Genomic DNA, 13,411 nt, shown 5'->3' with positions numbered 1-13,411 from the left:
AAAAAAATAAAAAAAAAATAAAAAATAATATTGGGTTACTTTGCATTTTTGACCTAATTTTTAGGTCATCACTACAATTATTCCTTAAATTTCTCGACTTTTTTCTCTACAAATTCTCTTAATTTTTTTCACATATAACTCCTACCTTCTTTCTACTATTTTTTTCCCTCTTGAAACGAATATTTGCCTCTTCTATCATGTCTGTACTTTTTAAAATAATAATAATAATAATAATAATAATTAAAAGAAAAGAAAAAGAAGGAAAGAAAGAAAAAGAAAAACTAAAAACAGTTCTCAGGTATGTTGAAACAGAAAATGATCACCTGTGGTATTTTCCTTTTAAAAAACACAGAAATTCAAAATGGTTTTAAATAGGGTTTGAAAGTTTTTGGTACTTTCCCCCCCAAGAAACTAGAAATAGTTGAATCGACCTTAAAATTTAAGAAAGAAAGTTTCATTAAGAGATTAGGTGATATTTCCTTCAACAAATGGTTTCTTTTTGAAAAGATTTCATTCCCTATTGAACATCAGAAAAGAGAGAAAAAGAAAAATCATTATAAAAACTTTGAGCATGTTTGAGAGTGATTTTCAAATATATAATATCACTTGTAATTAACAAGATTTAACATAATAAGTAAAAGAAACACACAATTCTTAAAGAGTTCACCATGTTCTAACTTGTTCATTAGATATTTATACCTTAGTAGTTGACTTGTGAGAATTATGATTTGAAATTGATTATTTCAGGAATAGATTATGCTCATTATTTTACTTTACTTGCTACATCATACCAACACAAGAATGAAGCAAATTAAGTAGAGCAGAACAGTAGTTGTATAACATAGCCTCAGCAGAGAGTATGTGCAAAGATATCCGAAAATATAAATGAACAAACCCCCTGAATATAACTCAAAACACCAACTGATCTATGACCAACCAAAGACATAATCAAGAACATAGACCAGCACAAGAGACAGGGGGTAGAGAAGGAGAGCCACCAGAGCTGTCCAGAGTGGGAAGGCAGTTCGGAAGCTACCGAGAACTCCCATTATAATCGTAACGACGAGAATGACCAGCACTTCAGATGAAAAGTTCCAAACCAATCCTCTCACGTAAACAAGAGCCAAGAAGACTGATAGGCAGAGGACATTGTTCATTGTCACTGCTCCATATAGCTGCACCATGAAAGCTTAGAGATCAATCATATTCCAAGTCCTTCCTATTTTCTTTTCTACCAGTCCTCAGCATAAATGAACTATGGGTAAAGAAATGAAATGTTAAGTATAAAAGAGAACAAACCTCAGAAAATGTTAATGAGGCAGTTTTTCGCTTATCACGGCTTGCAAAGATTATAGCAGAGACTGCTTCACTGGAGTTGGTTGCTAATGGAAGAGCGATAAATGAAATAAAGAATGCGGGAATGCTAGTCGCATTGGAGAAGTTATGTACGACGTCAACCAAAGGGTCAGCAAAGGCAGCAGCAATGGCAGTTCCAAGTAACAAGAAGAGTATAGCTTTGATCAAGACCCCCTTGCCCTCCTCCACTCCCTCTACGACCTCATCGCTCTGTTCCCCGACATCCAGCAAATCATGCTCTCTCTTTGTTTCCTGTAGATACATTGGGGCATGCTTCAGAAAAGCGACCTTAAAAATTAAAAGGAAAAGCGAACAGATTACAACTTACTTGATGAAAGTTATGCAGGTACTTCATTGTGTGAGGACCATCATCACCTTTGCCAGGTCTTGAACCTTGTACTTGAGTAAGCCACCTAATGATTCCATTGCCAAACTCAGTTGCATTAACATGGGAATCACGAGAAGTATCAAAGTCATTCATTATTTTGTTAACAGCGTCATCATGATCTAAGTCGATCTCCTCAAACTGAATGCCAACAATTAGTGCTCTCAGTTCAGAAGCGGAAAGTAGTCCATCCTTGTTCTCATCAATGCTTGAAAATAACCTGTCGTTATGTTCATTGAGAAACTATCAGCATCTGGTAAAATAAAAAGGCGATGATAAAAATGAACAATTGAACTTTTTGTTCCAACGAACTTGTCTATTATTTCTTTATCTGGCTCCCCATTTTCTCTCAGGAGTCTTCCAAGTGATTGCTGTTTTAAATGTCTTAAAAGTCCAAATATAACATGCTTGTGCTTGACAAAGGCAAGTTTCCTCCTTTGAATCCATGGTTGGAAGACCTGAAGAAATTTTCTCACCTCATGAAGTAGGATATAATTGAGGTACAATGTCAAACATCAATAAATGAGAAAAGAAAAAAACGGCAACGGCAACAAATCAAGATAAAAGGAACTAAATGTCTTATCATTTAATCAAGGTCTACATCAGGTTATATATATAATATATATATATAAACAACTTTCATTGGAAAAAAATAAAAGAATGCAAGGGCATACAAAAAAACAAGCACCCAGAAACAAACCCTCTACAGAAAGGGTTTAACAGGGTCTAGAACAAAGTGTACGCCAACACGTTGTGAAGGTCTTGACCCTTCCATTGCAGCTATAACTTTTGGACTCTGGAAGATTATTAGAATGGCTACATATGTTTCTTGCTCACCGAATTTGGCATGTTTGAATGGAAGGTAAGCTTATTCAAGTTAGCATTTATCTTTAAAACATGGTAATCTGTAATTGTGGGTCTTTTAATTTTCCGATATTGTGTGGACAACAAATTCCAAAAAATGAAAATAAAATTTTGGGTAAACTGTAAAAGAAAGAAAAGGCACCTGGTAAAGGCAATAGATAATGAACATTGAAACGGAGATAATAAGAGCAATCAACACTGCCAAGTGCCTTCCTGATGTTGAATTGAGCATTTGTGGAAGTTGAACTATTAAAAATGGAAAAACAGATATAACCATAATCCTGGCAGCATAGCTGGTCCAGATATCAGTACTGACTCCAGATTCTGTCATAGAAAAAATTCCAACGTAAATTTATGCATCGACTATATGCAGATGAAGAACAGAACTTTTACTAGGCAATTGATAGAATATATCTTATATATATAAAACCATATAACATACGGAAATTCAAAACCAATTCAGCTGACACAATACCAAGTGTGATCAAATGGAACAGTGACCGAGAGTTGACCCTCAGAACGAAATCAATTGGAAGTGCAAAGATGAAGCATTAAGATGCAACCACGCACTAACAGCTTTAGGTATGTTCTTGAGATGAAAAACTGGGGTCGCCCAACATGTAAGACTACGTAAGTTTACTTTAATTGACGCTTGCAAATATCTTCACCAAGATTATCTAATCTTCAGTTTCTATACGATAGGAAGAGTAGATAACACGAGAAATTGCCATCGTCACAAGTCACGACTAAAACTATAGAAGTTGCCTGTGGTCAATGACAAAACTCACATAACACCTTTAATACTACTCAAAATGTCCTCTTTTTTTTTTTTTTGTAAGTCTTGATCATCCGCTAAAATGAGCAAAGTTCAACTGACATAAAGTGTGTACTATTGATCAAAAGGTCTAAGCTTTGAAAAACAAAGACATATAGGAACACAAACAGACACCTTGGAATTTCTTCTGGTGCAAAAGTATTAAAGAAAACATATGGCAATATATAACAGTTGAATATAACCAAGACAAAATGACATACCAGTCAAGCTAAACCCTTTTGTATCCTGTGAATCTATGGCAACTGAATCTTGAAGGTCACACTTCCCAACAATCACACATGTACCCCAGATCAGTGTAAGAAGCATGACAGTTGAACCAGCTAGCAGGCCCATTCCAACGGAGACTTGGCTTTGTGCAACTTCAGCACTTCCTGCAAGACCAGAAACTATAGAAAGGAGAAGATTAGAGGGTTTTAGTTTTATCATATCTGTCATTTGTCACTAACAAAATGGAACAAGAGAGAATCAAAACAATAAACATTCGAACGAAAGGGGCCAATTCAAACTTAGAAACTCGGTGCTTTTTATCACCTTTCATATTCTAATAAGTTCATTTAATCAAACTTCCATTGGTGAAAGTCTAGATATCTATTAGCCCAGAAAAAAAATGTCAACAAAAAATATAAACCCAAAAAATATGGAGTTAAGGATTACATAACCCATCATTTAAAAACCGCTAAAGAAAAGGATGGTCCATTTTGAAAACATAGGGAAAAATGGCTAAACTGAAATTTTCGAATAAATAGAGCCCAGTTTGGGACTAATGGCTGAGCTTTTGAAAAGATGACATCCAAGAAAAAGAGATGAGAATCGTTCAGGTTCTTGATGTTGAGCTCTAACCGACAAGGTATCAAAGTAGCAAAAATTGAAGTACGATAAAGTTTGAACCAACGAATAGCCACAAAAGTGAGTTATAGCAAAAGCAAAGAGATGCCCAACCCAAGCAAAACCAAAGTAGAGGCATAACAGCAAATAGAACATCAACAACAAGCACCCCCACCTTTATTTTATAATACTCAAACCATTTATGAAACTTTTGGGGGTCAATTACCGAAACTTTTTCTAGAAAAAGTAGCCAAGAAAAAAAGAAAACAAAACCGACCATACATTTCACAATTTTAATGATATTTCCACCGCGTTTATGTAAAATCTGATTCAGTTTCTGCGATCAAACAGTTCATGGGGAAATGAACAAATGAAAAATGAAAGTAAAATATAGATCTATCACTTATTTTCCACAGACCCCTACCCGATTTACTAAACCATATAGCCTTCGCCTGGATCATAAAAAACAGAACCACGCCTCAAATTCACAAATAAAACGATCAAGTTTTCGAGAAAACGTATGGACCACACCATTTGATTTCGCAGGACATTTCGATTACAGGTCAAAACTCATTAAAGTGCAAAAGAAATAAAGAAGAGAAATTGAAAGAAGCAACAAGTACCGAGAATCAGCATAGCATCAGGAAGAGCACCAAGCGCAGGAAGGAACAATCCCCCCACAATTCCAGGTCCCAAGATCTCCAACAGGAGCTCGCTTCCAGTAGACAAGTACTTAGCAGCTAAGAACATCAAATATCCATAAACGATGATCAAAAAGAGATTCCCCAAAGCAGTGGTGGTACAGGGAAGAAACCCATAAGACTGCTCGCAAGACTCCTCCTCTGGTGCAGAGAATGAAGATAGTGTATTGAGATGCAGATATGGGGGTTCCTGCAATTCATTGACGCCATCGGAGACTAGATCGGAGGAGGAGGAGGAAGTGAGGGAAGAAATGGAAGCGAGGCGGGAGCTATGGGATTGGGAACAGAGGATGAGGAAGAAGAGGAAGAAGAGGAGATGCAGAGGAGATGAGGACATGGTTTTTTGAGGCAAAATCTGGAGGTCCGGCGAGAGAGAAGAAGTGGGTGTAAGGAAGAAAATGGTGGGTGTAGCTTAAAAGAAGGATTGGTTGGATTGTGACACAGAGAGATTCGACTTGTACCGTTGGGATCCACGTCGCTGAGAGAACGATCCTCTCTGTGAGGAAGATGAAGGAATTTCGTTATATAATATTAACAATAATAAAATTCGTCTCACAATTTCCCCATCATTTATTTAAAATAAGAAAAAAAGAAAAAAAAAAAAAAACTCTTTTACTAAAAATATTTTCAAATTATAAATTCTTTGGAATTTCAATCAATAAATGAAATAGTGTAGTACTGAGAACTTGGATCACAGTCAAATAGTCATTTTTAGATTATCTATTTATTTTTAATTTTTATAAAAGTTGAGAGAGGTAAAATTTAAAGATGTATACATATAATAAATATTTTAGCCTTACTTTGATTATATAAACTATAAAGTAAAAATTCTCTTTACTGCAAGAATCAAATAGTTTGGAAAAAACACAACTCAATCCAAAATAATTTACAATAAAGTTTTATTTTATTTTTAGGTGAGGAACTTAGAAATCGAATGAAACTTTATATCAAATCAACTCGAGCATAACTTAACGAGTAAAATATAAATTATTATTTTAAAGATAGATGGTATTTCATCTTTATCTTTATATTTCACTTTTCACTTTTATTTCTTTTTGTTTTTAGGTTTCGTAATTTATATTTTTAACCCTTTTTTTTTGTTGTTGCTAAATACTTACTATTTTTTAAAAAAAGAATTAAATACTTATTTCCATATTTGGTGACAATATTTATTAATTAATTTTAAATAGATAGATTAATTTTTCACTATTTTTACATCATTATTAAAATTAATTATTTTAAATTAATCGACAAAGGCTAAAAGTAAACATTAGTAGAAATTTGAGGGTAAACTATAAAATATTGAAACTTGTGGACCTTGTAGAAATTAGTCTCAAAACTAAAGGATCAAAACATATTTTTCAAAAAAATAAAAAATAAATAAAAAAAAGAAAAAGAAAATAATAAAGACCTTATTCCTTTCCTGGATTTCATATAGAATGGTTTATTTGTTGATAATTGGAGGTTAACGTATATTTCAAGTCAAAGAAGATAATAAATAAGTAGAAGAGACGTGATTTAAATCACAATAGAAAGTTTCAATCCCTCTAAGTTGTATGATAAATATCTCTAAAAATCTAATATTAGAAAAGATATTCAAAGGATGTAATTTTTAAAATGACGCTAAAATCGTTATTGATATTATTTAACCTATGCTCTAATTTATCTTAGAGTTTGATATTCAAGTCATTATGTATGGTTTCAAACATTTGATGACTTAGAATTTAAATATTTACCTGCCAAATAAATGAATAACATTATTGGGCTGTTCATCAGATGGTAAGAGCTTTCATATTCAACCAAAATTATTGGAAGTTGTTATTTTTCAACGATTATAAGATAAGATATTTCCATACTTGGAATGGTCCACTGGGACTGACAAGTCATATGCAATAATTTAGTCAATTAAAATTTTAATTGCCTCAATATTGGAGATTCTTGGAAGCAGTAATTGGGCATTTAGTAGAAAAATGAAAAAAAAAAAAACCTATTGTCTTTGTTAGGAGAAAACATTTAAAATTAGGGAGTCAAAAAATTGAATGATCCAAAAAATCGATCAATCGAATCCAATCTTTACATTTTGGGTTAGTATATCAACTTATTTAAGTTGGATTGATTTCAAATAAATGAACTTTTATGAATTGAGTTGATTTATTGGCTATGAAGCATAGACACAGATACGGCTACACGATATAGATACGATCGGATACGGCGAGCCGTCAATTTCTAAAAAACTAAGATACGGATACGTCTAAGGATACGTCATTTTTTATATAGTTTTTTAATATATATATATATTTCTAAAAAACGAGGATACTTATATGATGAAGATACATTTTTTTTCTTTAAAAAAAAATCTAGGATATAGATAAATTTAGCATACAAGTTAATAACAATAGCAAAAAAAATATAATACAAACACTGAAATACAATACAAAAAAAACAACATCTAAAATGTTGAAGTACAATAGTTAATAAAATGCAATATAAAAGTGACTCATATTGCAAAGAAGAAGAAGATTAGAGCGAGAAGTATGAAGATAAACGAATAACTTATTGTTGAAGATATCCAAATGGTTTATATTTTGGTGACTTTGTGGGGACTCAAATGTGGAAATGAATTGGATGATTCTAGTCTAGGGTTCGGTCCGTTATTTTTTTTTCCTTTTTAGTTTTGGACTCAAGTAGTGAGCTTTTTAAATAGGTTGCCTAATTTTAGATTGGAAAAGATTAGATGAGTTACTTGTCTTTTTTCTTTAAAAAAAAAGTACGCATAGAAATAGATACGTCAAATCGCATGTCAGATATGTATCTGAGAAGTATCTGGAAGTATAGATACGTCAAATCGCGTGTTAGATACGTGTCTGGGAAGTATCTCAAAGTATAGTATCTGATACATGTCTGATACGGCTTCTTCGCTTCACATGAAGTATTTGTGCTTCGTAGTTGGTTCACATAATATAACTCGATCCAACTTAAACTTATTATTAACTTTAAAATATAATATAATTATTAATAGGGTTGTTTTTAAATATAGAAAAATGAACCAAAATATTTACAAAATATAGCAAAATTTTAGAACTATCAATGATGAATGTTGATAGGTACGGATAGAAGTTTATCAGTGTCTATCAACGTCTATCATTGATATTTTTAAATTTTGTTATATCTTGTAAATATTTTCAATAGTTCTACCATTTGAAATAATTTCCCTTATTTATACATATATATTGATTTTAGATTTATTTAATTTCTTTATTTTTATTCTCTAACAACTCTTAATAATAGTTTTCTAACACTTTGAAAAGAAAATCTTCAAAGAAATTTTTAATATATAAATAGAAATTGAGTTGTTAATCTTAATTCAACCTATGAAAATAATTAAATTATATTTTTACGTATTTACATTTTACTTCTTTTTAGAATAAAATTTTAAATACATGACCCGAGTAACCCGAACTAACCAAACCCAAATATTTCATGGCTGGGTTGAGTTATTTGGGGGTTGGGTTCATTTTTTTGATTGAGTTATTTAGGGATTGGGTTCATTTTTTAATAATGGTTATTTAGGTTGAGAAATTTACAATAAAAAAATTAGGTTGGGTCTAAAAAGTTCTTCAACCCAACCCAACCAATCCACCATCAAAACAAGTGTAGCTCAAATAGTATGTGCTAATAACAACTGGTATGTGGTTTGAATCTCTCGACTTGATTGTACTAAAAAAATGTGGGAGCAAGTGTAACTGTAGCAACAGGGTGGTGGAAGAATTGATCTTGTTCTTTATTTTTTAAAAACAATGAAAAAATAGAAAAAGAAAATAGTTTAATCTTGCAGTAATCAACAACTCTCTTCCTTGAGGTTGAAGGTTTGATCTTTTATCTCCCTTATTATTTTACTAAAAAAGTATCAACTTGATCTTAACTTATTGGTAATTAGCATGCAATTTCTTTCTTGAGGTTGGAGGATCCGTCCTCCATCATAGTAACTGTTGTTAAAAAAAAAAAAAAAAAATTAATTTTATTCTAATTATGAAACTTTTGATTTTATTTCATTTTAATATCTCAAAATGTATAAATTTACAATTGTTGATGGTTGTCCAAGCAAGACTCAAACTTAGAAACTTAAAGGCGACATGGGAGAACGTGTATCCCTAAAAGAGAAAATTAGGGTCTTTAGTTTTGGAGCCATCAATTAATCCGATAAATATGTACTAATCGAAAAATAATTAAGTTATGCTCGATCCAACGTTTTGCAGTCTCAAGCGCAACAAATAATCTTAGTATTGTCTCCTCGATAGGTCAAGTCTTGAGTTAAGGATAGATTAATATAAACTAAATTTAAAATGTCTATTAAAAAAATGTAGGGATGAGGTGGAAATTCAAACATTAAACCTAAAAAAAAAAAAAAAAAAAATAGACGCATTACGGTTGACTTATTCAGGCTTTATATTGACATTAACGATGATGTCATGCCATCTTTTTCTTTACGGTAGTGACTATTTCTAAATATTTCCAATATATTTTTTCAAATTTTGAGGGATTAAATTGCAAGGTTTTGAAACTAAAAATACAAAAGAAACTATTTCTCGAAACTTCAAAGGGCTTAAAATCAATTTTTTTTTCAAAGAAAAAAAAAAGCCTTAACATGTTTAGACTAAACTTGACTATGAAACTGTTTTTAATCCTTTATGGGTCATTTTGGTTCATAAAAATAAGAGATGGAAATGGAAAATGATATTCTATCACATGTTTGGTACGAGTTTTTAACCTTGGGAATGAAAATATCTTATTATAAGGTACTTCATATTCTCATCCACAAACGTTTTTCATAACCACCAAAATATACGGTTCTCCATTTCCGATGATTTTTTCTCTCTTATTTTTTATCTTTTTATTTTATTTTTTCTTATTTGTTGATAGTGGTTAATATATTTAATTTTTATAAATAGGTTTAGATTTAATTTATAATTGACATATATAATTAATTTTTGTTAATAATAATGTTAATATAATAATTTATTCTATTATTATGAATTAATATGAAAAAACCATAATTTTTTTTTAAAAGTATAAATAAACCATAATTATATTTGCAAATCCCTTTTTATTGGTAATATATATTAACATTATAAATTATTTATTAAAATTATTAATTAGTCTTTAAAAAATATTAATTAATTAACTAATAATAATAAATTAATTTTTTTTTCAATTAAGTTCTTGTACACTTGTATTTCTAGTTTTAATCTATAATCATAGTTATTTTTAAAAAAATTAAAAATATTGTTTGATAATTTAGACTCATTTAGTTTATATTAACTTCTTTTGTGTGTGTATATATATGTGTGTATATATAACTTATAATTGACATCAAACAATTAGTTAATTAACTCTTCAATTAACAAAACTACAAAAAAAAAAAAAAAAAAGATATTTAAATTAATTACCAATATTTTTTTTAATAAAAATGATAATATAATGTGCAATATAAAAAATTTAATTGATAATAAATATTAACCGGATTGAAGCTATAGCATCATTATTCACTGGAATTGAAATATTTGCGAGATCAAGGTCACAATTTGTATCAATTAAACAAATAGTTGTAATTCCCAACATAATACATTCTTGAAGAGCCTGAAATTCTTCTTGTTGATCAACGATTATTACAATATCGGGTAACCCCATCATATATTTAATCCCGCCCAAATATGTTTGCAAGTGAGATAATTGTCTCTTCAACATAGTGGCATCCCTTTTCGGAAGTCGGTTGAGTCCCCTCGTCTTTTGTTTTGTTCTCAAGTCCCTGAACTTATAAAGTCTCATTTCTATAATAGATCAATTTGTTAAAATCCCCCAAACCATTTTTTATTAACTGGAGGGTGAGTGGGTAAACATAATTAAATTTTATTGGCTTAAAATTGATTTAATAACTTAATGTAATAAAAATAAATTAACATATGAAAACTAATTATTAAAATTAATTTTTATTAATTTTATACTTTATAATTGTATGAAAAAGTATAAGACATTCCCACTGTTCTCATTCTCATATATAACCAAACATAGTAATATTTGATTCCTAAAGATCCTATTTTCAGACATCTACAAAACCTTAATCCAAACGTTTTCATTAATAGAAGAATAAAAAATAAAGTTTAATAAACATTGAAATGAAGATGAATATAATCAATAAAAAAGAATTAAAAAGCATGGGTTTGAAAATATCTCCAAGCTTAGAAAATTTGTATACTATGTGGTTTGTATTGGATAGAAGAAGCCTGATAAACAAAGGACATGATGTGACACTTGACGATTTTATGGGTCGATTCGTGAGATAAGGCTGTTTCTAAAAAGAATTGGGACAAAAGGGGATGAAAGTTATTTAGATAAATACTAAATAGGGTTCTTTTTTTGTCCTTTAGTGCACTCCACCATTTTAGTTATTTTTTATTATTTTTTCATTTTTCTGCCGTTAAATTTCTTACAATTTCTACTGTCCTTTTTTTTTTTTTTTTTTTTTTTTTTTTTTTTTTTTTTTTTTTTTTTTTTGTTTACCTCTTTTTCCTTTTCCTTTTAAATTGTTTTTTTTTGTTATACTTGAATTTGATCTCTTGATTTCAATTTAATTCCTAGGTTTCAAAATATTATAATTTCATCATTAATATATATAGTACAATATGAGTGAGAAAAAGTTATAATTAATATATCGACCAAAATTTAAAATATCGATGTCAATGAAAATGTCTTAATTTTATGAAAATATTGATAAAAATATCGATGTCATTAGATACTCTTGAAAAATTCTAAATTATTTCTCATTATATTGCTAAAGTGACAATATACAAAAAGTAATAATCAATATATCAAGAAACTTTATAATTTTATTTTCAGTAAAAAAAAAATTATTTTAAATGATAAAGCTGCTGAAAATATTTACAAATGATAGCAAAAGTTTACTGTCTATCTACGATAAACTACTATCTCTATTTGTCAATAGACTGCGATAGACTACTATTAGTATCTAATATAGATAGTAGTCTACGGTAGATAGACAGAAAAATTTTGTTATTTTTATAAATATTTAGTTCATTTTCCTATATTTGAAAACCGTCCTAAAAAATCTACAATAACATGTTTTCATCACAAAAATGTATAATCAATGGATCAAGTTTATATAATTTTAGTTAAATGATAATTATTTTACTTTTGATATTTATTAAAAGTGTTCGAGTGTTTTTATTTATAAAATAAGATATATTAATTGCACTTGAATGTTATATTAATTTTTTTTTATGTTATGATATTTTATTACTAAAATTTTAATTTAATTATTAATTATATTTTTTCTATAATTCGACTGCTTTTAGAGTTTAGAATTCAAAATTTGACTTTCTAATCTATAGCACATACTTCAAATAAAGAAAATATTTTTAAGAATAAAAGAATTAAATAGTTTTCGAATTTGTATTCAGTATTTAAACTAAATTTTAACTACTACTTAAAATATGGATATTATAGTATTAAATAAAAATGATGGATTAATTATTTTTTTTATTGCAAAATTATAGGATTGTTAATATTTAAGATTAAAATTTCCATAAACAAAAGAAGGAAAAAATGCAATGTGTGAGACTAAAACATTTAAAACAAATTAAAAACTAAAATGATTATTATCTTAATATTAAATTATATTGTAGATACTATTTTATTAAATTAAAATTTTACAATCACTTAATTCATCAAATATTTAATGTTGTACTAAGTATAATATTTTTTATATAGCAAAGTGATAGACTATTAACATTTAAGATTGAAAATTTCAAAACAAGAAAAAAAATTTAATGAAAAAATGTTTGGGTTTGGGCTTCAACCTAGGTGGAGGGAAAGAAAAGTATAAGACACCACCACCACTCCAAACCATTTGAACAATATTTTATATAAATAAAAAAGCAATCATCCAATTCAATTCCGCTTATTTACCGTTAATTTCATGTACTGATGGCACATATGGTGAATGCATTCTAATAAAAAGAAGAAAACAATCCCATTTTCCTAAATAGTTTAAAAAATACCCCTTCTTCCTAATTTGTTTTTAAAACTACATTATTTATCCAATTAACCCTGATTTTATAGATGATATATTTAATGTGGATCAAATAAAAAAGTTAAAATTATTCCGTGAATGATTCAATTTTAATAAATCTTAAATTCAATCATTATATTTTTAATAAATCTTTGATTTAGTCATTTAAATTTAAATTTTTTTAAAAAAACATAATATGTAGATATATTTTCACCTTTTTAAAGGGAGGCTCATTTAGTTTTTTTTTTCTTTCTTTTGAAAAAAACAACAATAAACTAATCTATTGACTAATTTAAGATTTATTGAAAATATAAAAAGTGAAATTGAATAATTTGAATGTTATGTTGAAATGGTATGCG

General features: G+C 29.0%; 1 protein-coding gene across 1 annotated transcript; it reads right to left on the bottom strand.

The window, feature by feature from the left end:
* Positions 1-816: 816 nt before the first annotated feature.
* LOC120085627 (sodium/calcium exchanger family protein / calcium-binding EF hand family protein) lies at positions 817-5,635 on the bottom strand. Its single transcript, XM_039041722.2, has 7 exons — positions 4,889-5,635; positions 3,641-3,826; positions 2,748-2,929; positions 2,054-2,199; positions 1,685-1,961; positions 1,300-1,608; positions 817-1,175 (listed from the first exon to the last, which is right to left on the bottom strand). Exons 1-7 carry the CDS (start codon positions 5,301-5,303, stop codon positions 927-929), a joined length of 1,764 nt encoding a protein of 587 aa, XP_038897650.1. The 5' UTR covers positions 5,304-5,635; the 3' UTR covers positions 817-926.
* Positions 5,636-13,411: the final 7,776 nt, after the last annotated feature.

Source organism: Benincasa hispida, chromosome 9 (genome assembly GCF_027475165.1).
Source record: "Benincasa hispida cultivar pf3 chromosome 9, pf3_genome.v1.1, whole genome shotgun sequence".
Taxonomy (NCBI): domain Eukaryota; kingdom Viridiplantae; phylum Streptophyta; class Magnoliopsida; order Cucurbitales; family Cucurbitaceae; genus Benincasa; species Benincasa hispida.
Note: the sequence above shows the minus strand (reverse complement) of the source record. Positions and strands in the feature narration are given on the sequence as shown.